We start from the raw sequence: 13,345 nt of genomic DNA on the forward strand, positions 1-13,345 counted from the left end.
CCCTGACTTGCAGCTGCCTCACCCACAAGCAAGCACATGCAGGGGTGCATGCATGCACAGCTGTCTCTGGTGGCTGGCCCAGGGCCTGGCATAGGAGTAATTTCACAGAGGTACTGCAAAGGTTGGGGAAGAGGCAAAGTTGTCCAAAGGTCCTTGATGCATGCTGCAGCTTGGAATTGACGATGGAAGCCCCTGGATGTTCTCTGGCAGCTGGGACTAGACAGAATAAGCACCGTGACCCAGGGCAATCCTCAGCAGTGATTCACCAGTGGGGGACAGAGCCTCAAAGGTTTTGGATGGGTTTTCACAACAATTGAGGGCAGCATCTTAATTTTTAATCAGGAACTTGCATTATGACGGTGTAATTTGTTTACAACCTTCCTGAGAGTCCCTGTAGTGTCTTTAGCCAACTTAAAACAAAAGGAACAAAAAAGAATACTGCAATATAACTGCATACATTGGCAAACAGCACAAAAGCCTTGACTTTACAGCCTCAGCATCAACACCTCTTCCAGGATTGAAGCACCGATCTTTCTCCCAAATGCTTGGGATGGGAATTACCTGAGGTGACTTTGCAATATGAGCTGACTAGTGCCAACTTTTAAAGTGATGACTACTGTGTAATCACAGTCCTTGGGCTGGCATTTCAGCTTTCTTTGATTTATTTCCTTTTTCTTTTCTTTCCAAATGCAAATATGTGTTGCTTGCCAGATTTCTTCTACAGCATGTCACATCTCATGATACTGAAATAAATTGTATAAATGAGCTCTAAGCAACAGTGTTTTGTATTCCTTCTGGCATAGTCTGACCTCATCTCACAACTGGAGATGAGGAATCAAAGTCTCTGTGTCAAACCTGGAACAGCAAAGGACATGGCTTTGGATTTGAACGTGACAAATTTATGACTGCATTACAAAGCAGACATCAAGCAGCTAAGTGGTTAATACTGAGTGCAGGCTTGGCTGAGGCACAGGTTTATCAGGCTATTGAGAAATAAAGAGCACAATTTTAATGTTGCTTTAAGTCAGTTTGACCTAGCACATAGGTTAGGAAGAAGAAAAGTCCTGCTAGGCAATTAGTGCTACCTAGAGATGCTCACCTCAGATTCTCCCTTGTGCTGGTACTGGCCATCACACAAAAGACTAATGAATCAGATACATGGCTTTATCTCACCTAAACTATCCCAGAACAGATGAAAATAAAGGGCAGGTTTGGTTTTAAACCAAATCAATTTTTTCCTCCTGCTTATGGCATGGTTGTGCAAATGCTTACAAGGAAAGTGAGGACAAGGAGGTAGAAGAAAATCTTTACTGTGTCCACGAGTGTCCAGAGTGACCATGAGCCTTCACTATAAGGTGACTGTAGTCCTCCACTGGGCATACCCTCTTGTTCCTTGTTGTATCACAGAAATTCATACAGAGAAACTGAACCCTCTTCTTTCCCCATCACCTTTCTCTCATCTGTTCTTCATCACAAGGTAAAACACACTGGATTAAGTTTTTTGTTAAATCTTCCCGAAGGGACAGTTTACACTATGAGCCAGTGCCTCTGAGGTGGCTCAATCTCAGAAATGGATATTTAAGGTCTGGTTTCTCCTCTTACACTCAGTCAAGAGTACCTCTGCTTATGTCTATGGTAGCACTCTTGGGAAATGGCCCTTAAAAGGATGCTTTGCAAAATGATAAAGTGAAATGCCAACTCTTATTTTTTACTCTGATTTTTCTAGATTTTAAGATTTCCTTCCTGTGAACAACATTTTTTTTTAGAGTGCACAATACTATCTGGAACAGTAGGAAGGAACCCAGCCTACATACAGCAATGCTTTTATACTCTGCCTGGTATTTCCCACTGGCAGCATAAACCCAGTTATTTCTTGGCTCATCCTTTCATTAGTTATAATCCCATTGCATATATTATTCATAAAATAATATGAATTCATATTTTAAGTAAGAATATATATATTGGTGGTCTTTTTTTAATCATCTTCAAATCAATCCTATTTCCCCACCACTCATTAAACCCAAGTTGGGTTTTTTTGTTTGGGTTTTTAAATTAATTTTCCATTATGGCTCATTTAATTTCACTTTGTATAACCTGGTATGTATGGAGCAGAACAAAAAAAAAACCCACTTGAGTATATTTATACACAATTAAATAGAAGTGATAAATCCATGTCTTTAATAGATGGCTTTAATTTTCACCATATCACACTAAAATATTTTGCAGAAGTTAAGTATATTTTCCCTGAATGAAAAATTTAAACTGACAAAGCATCTACATACCAGGTGGGCATCTTTAACACATTTTACCACATACCAATACCTTGGAACCTATTAGAACTGGTACACACTAGCTTGATTAAGCTTATCAGCAGTTACAGTGACCTGTATACAGATATATAGAAAAAAAAATTAAATAAAATCGAGACTCCATGCTTTGCAGTGGTATAACCTAATTCTTAGGGGCGCCAGAGTTTGGTACAAACTGGCCCCACAGCTGAGGTCCCATTCCCCTACAGTGTCTCTGGTATGAATTTAGGTAAGTTTTTTTACTCTCTGCCTGTTTTGTATAGAGTAAAATGAGTCCTGCAAGAGACTCTAAGAATTTTTCAATATGCAGTAAAAATATTCTTTGCCTTTATGATTTTTTGGGAATCCTATGACCTGATTATCTTCCTTAGCTATTTCTGCATCAAACATGGTTTCTGACTGAATCAGAGTTTCAGTGACAGTGAACTTATCATGCCCCATGATCAATTTTTCAAAGGTTTAAATACAAACCTGAGCCTTATTTTAATCTACAGTTGCATAAATCCAACCCATTCTACAATATTGAAATTCTGTTTCCTACCACAAAAATAATCTTTGCATAGGGTGTTGATTATCATAATCTAGTAATTACTTTGATGTTACACCCACTACAAAATAATTTCTACTTTGGAAATTAATTTCAGAGAGACTGAGCCTCTCTGGGCACTAAATGTGAGACAGGGAATCTTCCAAATTTCAAATTATTCTCCAATCTCTTTCAGTTCTTGGACCTTTTATTTAGGACTTTCAGTTTGGGCACTTGGATTTCTTCAAGAGAAGGAAGAAGTCTTCCAAATGCAAACAATATTTTCTCTAATCTAGACAGAATTATTTTATGCTGTCGAGATTTTTATTATTATTTATAATTATTATTTAATTATTATTAGAAAGATTATATTTTTTACCTTACCAATGCCTTTAAATAAAAACTACCCTTTCCAAGTCAGCTTTGCTTGCTGGGGAGGAAATACAAAGGGTATTAGGGCTATCAGGAGACTAACCTCTATTTAATTTACTTATTTGCCATGTTTTAAATTTCTATTTCTTAAGCTTTGATTGCCTGTGACCCTCCTAGGTAGACCTATCATCCTCAAGGATTTATGGTTTATTACTGCTAATCTGTTCTCTCCTTTTCCACTCTCTGAATAAAATTCCTGACAACTTTTGGTTAGCTCTTCCCTTCTTTTCTTTATCCCACCTTGTCTTCCCACCACACTCACATCCCATCTGCTCCCACAGCACTGCCAACATCTCCCGAGTGATGCCAGTCTAGCTGGAATTGCAATGCTAAAAAAGCCTCTGGAAAATATCACTTCCAGCTATACAAATAGCTACTGAACTGCTTGCTCTCTTTGTCTAGATGCTGAGGAAGAAAAAGTAGCCAACCAGACATCTGCTGGAGCCAGAGAGCTTCTCAACTAAACTTATGTCCAGTACTCTTTTTTTTTTTTTTTTTTTTTTCCACAGAATTAGTATGGTGACTGGATAGAGCAGAGCCTGATCTGAACTTTGGTATCCTTTTTGTTACCTTTAGTTAAATTATGTCAAGAAAGGGAAGCAATATGGAATAAAATGGCCATGAAGATGCCCTTACCTCATGGTCCTATTTTGTTAGGCTCTCAGGTCCAGGGAAGGATGCAGAGGTTTATATGAAAAGAAGATAAGAGCAGTAGTTTGCCAAAATAATTTGAGGGACTTAAGGTCTGCTGCTTTGCCACAAACCTGGATTTTCTACCAGGAGCTTTGTCACTCCATGAAGGGACCAGCTAATTACCCCAGCATTTTGTCTCTCTGCATGTAGCATTATCTCTGCAGACCTAGGCTCTTCCAAGACTGCAGCTCCCGAGAAAAGAACAGGAAACAACCACACATTTTCAAGATGCTAAAGGGAAATAACTTACATGACTGCGTAGGGGAAGAAAAGAAAAACTTCTGTCAACTGTAAGCAGATCAACATCTGATGATGGGAACACTGATTTCTTTGTGTCAAGGAAACCACATGCCTGTTATTGGATTAACAACTGTCTCTGTAGATCAAGGCACATGGAAGAATTGCACTGATCTATCATAGCTGTTCAGATGTGTTCTCTTTGCCTTCAGGAAAGGTTAGCCCTGCATGACAGAGAAAACATTTGATCCTAATTGCCTTAAATATAGTCAGGGCTGGAGAAAGCACCTTATTTGAAGAAAAAGGTATTCAACAATGTTTGACTCAGTGGTCACTCTGAAACAAAAGACAGCATGATTGATTTCTCCAAATACACTTTTTTTTTGGCCCGAATCTTTTCAATTAAGTCCCCAAGGACAGGAGCACTGTGCCAGTGTCATCACCTGGCTGACAGAAAAAGCCATATGCTATTTCAGGATTTCAGTTTTCCATAAAAATGTATTCAGGGAATTAATGGACTTGGCTGGGGAGTCATAAAATGTAACTCTCTGATATGAAAAGGCTTATGGTGCCCAAGGAGAATAATTTGTAGTTTACCAATAGAAATACAGATGAAGTTGTGCCCTGTCCATGGGTTTTCCTCTCCAACTAGATGCCATTGGGAGTTTTCTTTTTCCATTAAGCTGGGAAACTGTTCCTGAAAAGCAAGAGTAAGGTTCTTCTTCCATGACTTACAAAATATGGGTCAGGAAGGGAAATGGCAGTGCCACCAGAAGTGCCCCCTTAAAAGAAGGAATACAAACAGATGAAGTACATGTAAAAAATATTACTGATATACTACATCTGTCAATTTTCTCACACAAAATTTCAAAAATCCATGAACACTCTCTTGAAAATACAAATCACCATGTGTTATCTGGCCAGGAGAAAATAGTGTTTTGAGTCCATCTTACTAAACAAGCTGAGAGCAAGCCTTTAAATTGAAATAATAAATACAACTTCACCCAATCATTTTAATAGCAAGCAGAATATGATCCTAATCTTTCAAAGTGTCAAATAAAACCCAAAAGCAAAAAAACAAAGACTATTAAAAGATAAATGCACATGCCTAGCTGTTCTGAGTGAAGTAAAAAAAAAAAGTGACTCTTAAAGCTTTAAAGAATGTTTTTGAGATTTCTATGAAGGTACACAGATATGTTCAATGAAAGAGATTTCAGCCAAGATTATAAAATCTTGTGCCAGCTAATGGAGAGAACTGTTCCCAAACAACTCAATGAATTGTGCAACACATCGAGTGCATCAGCAAAACTCATCACATCAGGATTTAGAGGTATATGAACCTAAAGATCAGCTGCAAGGGCAGGCAATTCAATGCTCCTGCTACTGCTTAGCAAAGCTCGATACCTCATGTGGGAACCACGCTACAATTGAAGGAATCCAAAATTACATATGTTTATTTCCATGGAAATGGTTTGCATTTGCATTCTGCTTGAAGGATTACTGGCCTAAGGATTCTTATTAAAACCTCTTACACAACAGCAACACAACTCATGCAGCAAGGATGCTGCATTTCAGGGCATTTCTTGCAAAGCTATTACAGGCAAATGATGAGTTTTAGCTCTGAACCTTGTGCTCATCAATTCTCCAAATTTTCAGATTGTGATTGCTCAGCATTTTCTAAAAATCAGGTCCCAGGAAGTACTTCAGATTAAGCATTACAAAGTTAGGGTACACATCATCACCAGGCATTAAAAACCTGATCCAAGTCCTACCTCTGCCTTCTTAAAATATTAGCATGTTCCCACAACCAGAGTATCTCTGCACCTCTAATAACCTTGTGCTGCTGAGAAGAGCTATCTCAGCTCCCATCTACAACTGCTAGGAAAATAAGGCTCTGATAATCAGGGTGCTTTATCCAAGGCATGAGTAAAAGCCAGGCAGGGAAAAGATTAAAGTACAACATTTCCCCACATCTCACCCCTCCTCAAGCTAAATTACTCTTTATATTCTATGTCTTTTTTAGTGATTACTGAATTTCTTCATGCTGTTCTCCAAAGATTACAGAGTTTCTGTTCAAACTTTCTTGAGATAATGCCAGCTGAAGTCTTCATATTGTTTAAACTTATCCATCTGAAAACTTCAACTAAACATTATTATTTGGATAAGAGTTTTTTCCAGACAAGATTGATGAAATTAACTGGAGAGAGACAAATGAAGATTTTAATCAAAATTAATACCTGCATTGTAAAGGGTAGACAAGGTGTATGATCACAGTCATGTTTTCATTTATTAGAGTTTTTGATCCTAAAAAGAGAACTAAGATTTTGGCCCTACCTCTATTTTGATGAGTATGACAGGGCTTTAATTTGGTGGGCTACACAGAGTGTTTCTCAATATTTCTGCCCAAAAAAAAGAGGTAGAAATCTGCTGGCAGAATTCCTTGATAACCTGCAGAGATCCTCATACCCCTGAGCACTTGCATTTAGGGACTGTATTTCTGAGATAATTTGAGTCCCTGAACAGTCCATGGGGGGGAACAGGGGAGGGAAGTTCATGTCCTCCGGTCAATGGCTAGAGCTGGGGAGGAGCAAGTGTTTAGCTAAGATCTCCATTAAAGCACAAGATGCACGTCTCTTTAGACCATTTTTATCCCTTATAACTGATAAATGAATCCCAGATCCCTTCCTGAGCCTGATGTTGATAATTACCTCCCACCACTATATTTGGATTTAGTACGGAGTTCTTTTTCTTCATGCAGAAAATACCTGCATCTGCTTGCCCTGCAGCATTTTCCCACATTCCCTATTCCAACCTGGCACACTCAGGTGAATAAAGAAAAAGGGATCAGAGAAAGGATTTGAGGATTAAAAGTGAAGAGTTGACCAGAAAAAGCTCAAAGGGAGGAGAACTGAGAATGTTTTCAAAGGTTCTTAATTTTGCTTTCCAAACACGTTGAATAGTTACGTTGAAAATGCCATTATATACTTCCCCTCCTGCAGCCTTTTAACTTTCTGTATCCAAGTTAAAGAGCAGACACATGGCCCTGTGGTGACAGACAACTAATGGAAGAAATTTTGGAAGAGTCATATGGAATGGAGCAGCTGAGGCTGGAGGTGTGGGGAACAGCTTCTATGGGGTTTACATGGCAAGGTTTTGGCAATTAGGAGGCTACAGGGTTGGCTTCTGTCAGAAAGTGTCAGAAACTGTTTCAGATGGCTGTAAGATAGACCTGACACTGAACAAAGCTTGACACTGGCAGTGCCTCTGGGATAACATATTTAAGAAGAAGCAAAATAAAACTGCACAGCAGCTGAGAGGAAGGTGTTAAACAACAGTGCCAACACTAAGGTCAGTGAAGAAGCTCTGGTTGGAGAAAGACACTTTACTGACAACTAACGTGCTTTGTCAGCTTATCACTTCTTCCTCAGATGTTTCCACTCCTTTGGTGATGTCCAAATAATTATTATGTAACTCATAGTACATTGAAAACCCTTGTTAAGAAATTAGAGGAAAAGGAACAGGAGAGAAGCAGCTCAAAACAAGACCATTCAACTAGCTACATTCATATAACTAGCTACAAATGTTTCTGAGAGTGAGGTCTTTAATCCATTTCTCTCTATTCCTCATAACCCCATGAATTAATGAGCACAGAAAGAGAATGATTTACATTTATGGAATTTGAAAGCACATTCAGACTCTTTGCAGCAGCGCAGGCATTTTCTTTTTGCAGGCTTGCACAGGAACTCAGCACTGAAGTGGATAACCCCAAATTTGGAAATTTGGAAAGCATTACACACAAACACAAGATATTGCATGCAACTCTGTCTCCAGCATTTAGAAAAAAAACCATCACTTTATTTTAATCTTCAAGAAGAAAATTTCTGCTAATCCCCATCATTAATTAACATGCTTTCTCTTCCACAGCATTTTTGAACGATGGCTAAGAAGACACAGGCCCATGCTAGAAGTATACCCAGCAGCTCATGCACCAATTGGGCACAATCGAGAAAATTACATGGTCCCCTTCATTCCTCTTTATAGAAATGGAGAATTTTTCAAGTCCTCAAGAGAGCTGGGGTATGACTATGAATATCTGCAAGAACCAGGTAACATCATAATTTTGGGTAAAAGTGGAAATGTAAAATTTGTTGCCTATAAACTGTGAGAAGAAAAAAACCATATGAGAAGATAAAAAAATCCTTCTAATTCCAGATTTTTTCCTGAACATAATCCCTAATTGCACCTGCTTGTTTTCACATTTCTGGTTTCATATATGTGATGGGTGGGCAACTGGATCATGGGTCAGGCACAAACGGTTACAGGAAATGGGGTGACATCAGACTGAGGACCTGTCATTAGTGGGTTCTGCAGGCCTCCATCCTCAGTCTTGTGCTCTTCAACATCTTCATAAATGACTTGGACACAGGACTGGAAGGGATACTAAGAAAGCCTGGTGACTATACAAAACTGGGAGGAGCTCTTGGCTCCCCTAAAGAGAGACCTCAGCAAATTAGAGGACTGGGAAATCACTTATCATATAATGCTCAAAAAAGGGGAAGTGCAAGATTCAGCACCTGAGATAGGGCAAACCTGGATGTATGGACAGACTGGGGAATGAGATGCAGAAAATACTTAGTCCAGGTGCTGGAATATAAGCTCATAAAACAGCCACGTCACGACCAGAAATAGATAAACATATTTTTCAGACATTAGTTTCCTAAACTCCTCTTATTGCTAGAATTGTACAATTCAGACAAAGTGGCAAATATAATGACTTTTAGGAATTCTGAATCCTGAAACTGTACTGCAAGAGGAAGGAAATGGTAAAATACCTACCATCCAATAATTAATTTCTGTTGCCTCTTGGACTCTTGCCTTTTCCCAGGAGAGTACATAGTCCTCAGAAAAAGGAAATCTTATTAAATTCTGCCCATGTTTTTAACAGAGGTAAGGAAAGTAGTTCCTTAATTATTCTAAAAGATTAACACAATGAATGAAATTTAACCTTGTTCAGAAAGTCCAGATAATCCTCAGTTGTCATTCAACCCCTTGTTAATCTCACTGAGAAGAAGCAAGTTTAAGCTATTTCTTATCTGAAGGGAAGAACTGGTTACAAATGCAAAATGTTTGGACTCGCAAATTACAGACACAGATTTTCTCACTCCTGTGTGTACATACAGACTTTTCCTTAGGAGAAGAGAAAGTCTGTGATTGACAAACAGGAAGTACTGGACAAGTAGGAAACATTTATGAAAGAAAAAAAGGTCAGTAAAAAAGATCTGGGTCGTCAAGAAAAGGAAGCATTTCTGCAGATCTTCCAGACAAGGAAGAAGAAGTAAGGCAGAGGAAGACAGAATGAGGAATGAGCACATAAGATGTGGCCCAATCCTATTCTCAAAACCTGTCTTGTTTCCTCTTAAAGAAAGTGGTCTGAGGGCAATTTTGGTGGTTCTGGGTTGACAGGTGGACTAGATGGCCTTGGAGGTCTCTTCCAAAGTGGATGATTCTGTGACTCCGAGAAGAGCTGCAGTTCTGAGTTACAATACCAACAATTTAGAAGAGATGAAGTAGGATTACACAGAGCATGGGGAGGCTGGTTACAAGAAATAAAACTTGGAAAGAATGCAATGAAAAAATGGCTTTTTAATGCTAAATTTTATTGTTGTGTCCCTGAGGAAAACTGGTAAAGCAAAGCAAATCAGTGTATAAGAGTACAGAGTTTTAATTGCAGCTTCATTTATTTTCATCTATATGACAGTGCTGAAGCAGAAGTGGTGTCAGTGTGTATGGAAATCCATCCCTCAGGACTCCAAGGCACATGTCACAGTGTAGCTACTGGGGAGCTGCTCTGGGCAGAAGCTGGAGCAAACACCAGCTTTCCCTGACACGAGAACCATGAGCTGTAAAATGACCACAACCTGCAGAGTTGCCTGAAAACAGACATGAGTTAGCATCAATAACAGAGATTTGAAAGACTAACGACACCACCTAAAAATACCTGTCAAGAGAAATTACTCTGCTAAGGGATGTTTCAAGAGCTATATTTCAGCACCTGAACTAAGATTTTTTAAATTTTTTTTTCCTTTTTCAGACATGAAAACAGATAAATTTACAGATGCAGTCTTGACTTTTGCCCAGTAAATCTCCCTCTCCCGCTGGGAAGAGTTTTATAGAATCACAGAATCATTTAGATTGGAAAAGAACTTCTTGATCATGAAGTCCAAGCATAAAACTAGCACTGTCAATCCCACTAAACTATACCCTAGCACCACATCCAAATAATTTTTGAACACTTCCAGGGATGGTGATTCTACTACTTCCCTCAGCAGCCTGTTCCAGTGCTTGACAATATTTCCATTAAGAAAGATTTTCCAAGCTGTAATAATGAGGAGACTGATGAAATCTGTAGGAGCTGGGAACTTTTCACCACTACAAAGACAAGTAACCATGCCTTAAAGCTGACTGAGGGACTCCATAACTTGAATCTCCCTAGCTCATCTTTCTAGTTTTGATTGTGGAAGTCTCAGGTATTTCTTGTGAACACCCAGAGGTACACAACCAGTGAATAACAAATCCACAAGAAATGGAAGAAACCAATTATCCCACTCCCACTTCACGCTTAATTTAAAGACTTCTCTATCAGCCCTGCTAATTCCTGGGCCATGATTATTTTCTGCCTCTGACTCAGGTGTACCCCATCCAACATGAGCAGGCCTAGTGCTGTGTAAGCCACCCTGTGGACAGAAACCACAAAATTCCACCTATGGCATCAACCTCTTGGCCATGTATTGGGCTGTTGAGTTTTCCTATTCCTTTCAGTATTTTCCCCTAGTACTGAAGGAATCAAGGAGAATACTATCTGAACTCCTTTAACTGCCCTGAAGCCCCTTAAGATTGCCCTGGGGCCTTCTCCTTCAGTCTCACCACTATCTACCTGGAATACTAATAGAGGGTAGTCAGGGGGCCACAATCAGGCAGTTTCTGGCTACATCCCTTCCCCAGGCCCTGGGAGGCAGCGACTTTTCAGAGCACAGTGCATGTAACAGCATATTCTTGGAAGTACCATGACCCAAGAGGATATATGGATTGTTTTTCTGAGCACCAGTGAAAATGCAAGATAACAGGAAGACATTTAGAGGATTTGTGGGGGTACAACATTCTAAACATGGTTGAGTACGTCTATCAGTCCAGATGCATAAAGAGCATTCAGAAATAAACCACCACAGGAGTTTCTAGAGAAGGTGCCCATAGAGGTGCTTTTTCTTTCCCCTACTAGCTAGTAATTACTGATAATAATGGTCTTAGAACTAATAATTGGGAGATGTGGATTCCAAATCCTCCTTGGCCCAAGCAAACAACTATTTCTATTTTTCACATTCAAGCCAGCATGTTGTTGGATGCATTTTTAACAGGTTTCTTTCCAGCCTCTGCTGTGAAGTGAGAGCCCTGTATGGCAGGGTTTTCATAACTCATTAAGCCATAGCAAGAAAAACAGACACAGACACACACACACACACACACACACACGTTCATATCACAATGCAAGAAGGCAGCTGATCATCTGACAGTGAGAAGCTGTCCTGGATTCACCAGAGAAAAAGGATTTGTTGTGCAGAATGACCACAGAATAGTTGTCTACTGGCTCTCCCCACAAGGGAATTGTCAAAGCAAGTAGCTCACCACAACATCTGGTTCAGGAAATCCCTGACCTGCAAACTTTTGTAGGCTGGGTTAAGTATTTTGTGAAGCCATTGTAATAGATAACCTTTTCTTAAGCTGTCTCTAGTGTTCTGCTTCAGTTATTGTTGCCAAAGGATGCTGAACTAGCAGGACCTTTGCTCATACAGTATCAAATTTCTTGGGTTTTGTCAAAACTTCCAAAGAAGTTTTGAAGATTACTGGGGACAGAGAGCTCTACCAGTGTTGGACATGAAGATTGAGAAACAGACTATCAGGGCTGAAGAGATTTGTTTAAAACTATTTGTGGCTCTCAGGCAATTTCTACTACTCTTGCCTCTTTTTACTCAGCCTTCCACTATTATCTATTATAGAACTTCCATAAACTGACAGCACATTGCATCAAATAAAATGATCTTTCTTTATCTCTTTGATTTTCAAGCCCTTCAGTCTTTCCAAGACTTTTTGACACCCTATCTTCAGCAAGCTCGTCAGATCTGGGCTTGGTTGGTCGTCGCAGCTGTGTTTGGAGGCATTGTTACTGCTGTGCTCACAGGGCTCATCAGGGCCTGCCAGAAGAAAAAAGGAGGAACTTCTTCAGAGATACAACCCTTGCTCATAGAAAGTGAAGATTACAACAATATAAGTTACCAATCCAATTTCTAGAGGTCTCCAGTAATTCAGTCAAGTTACTAAGGTGCTAATCAAGCATGCAATGTTTGATTGATGTTTACAAATACCTTGTTGAGGTGTGCTGCAGAAGCAGGATGGGCAGTCTCAAGTCTCTTTTAAAAATCTCCAATTTTGTAACATCTTATCAGATCCACTCCTAAAAAAATCTCCCAGATCCAACATTAGCTATGACGCCACCCAAAGAACACTGTGTATTTCCTATGCTTCATTAAATAATGCTCCTATGAAACCAGACTGGCTTGTGTGGTGGATTTAATGTATAATTCTATTTTATTTGCTTTTTAACAGCCATAAATAGGATCCAATTCTGCTGTCCAATCCATGTGTTTGGCACATGGATATAGTGACAGGTGCCTGACTGCATAATTGGTGCTACATTCACTCTGTGTTTCAATGTAAGAGCAAAAAGAGCCCTTTCATTCAGTTAGCAAAATATAGTGACTGAGCAGACCGACTGTCCCATAGACAATTTTTCTGCTGGTACAGAAGTTTTCCCTCCAGCTCGTATAACGTCTCATAATGTTGTCCTTCATTGAGTGCCAGAAAAAAGGAAGCTCAGAAACAACTTCTCACTTGCTTTAAATGCTCATTAGTTGTCTTCTATCCTGCCTTGCATTTATCTGGGAAGCTGGGTGACTTTGAGGCAAGGAAACCTGGTCTCACTGTGTCTACCTCTGTTCCACTTGACTTAAAGATTGCTCACATTATGGCTGACTATTGGTTGTTCAGTATGCACAGATTCCACAATGTGACCCACATGTAACAAAAAGTGTGGTGG

The 13,345-nt window shown here is 39.5% G+C and overlaps 1 protein-coding gene across 1 annotated transcript in view; it reads left to right on the plus strand.

The window, feature by feature from the left end:
- TYR (tyrosinase) overlaps positions 1-12,801 on the plus strand; it is a 41,952-nt gene extending 29,151 nt beyond the window's left edge. Inside the window, exons 4-5 of the mRNA XM_021544959.2 lie at positions 8,122-8,303; positions 12,317-12,801. Of these exons, the coding sequence (XP_021400634.1) occupies positions 8,122-8,303; positions 12,317-12,540 (406 nt within the window). The 3' untranslated portion in view covers positions 12,541-12,801. The remainder of the gene's footprint in view (positions 1-8,121; positions 8,304-12,316) is intronic.
- The last annotated feature ends 544 nt before the right edge of the window (positions 12,802-13,345 follow it).

The sequence above is a fragment of the Lonchura striata genome, chromosome 2, assembly GCF_046129695.1.
Source record: "Lonchura striata isolate bLonStr1 chromosome 2, bLonStr1.mat, whole genome shotgun sequence".
Lineage (NCBI taxonomy): Eukaryota > Metazoa > Chordata > Aves > Passeriformes > Estrildidae > Lonchura > Lonchura striata.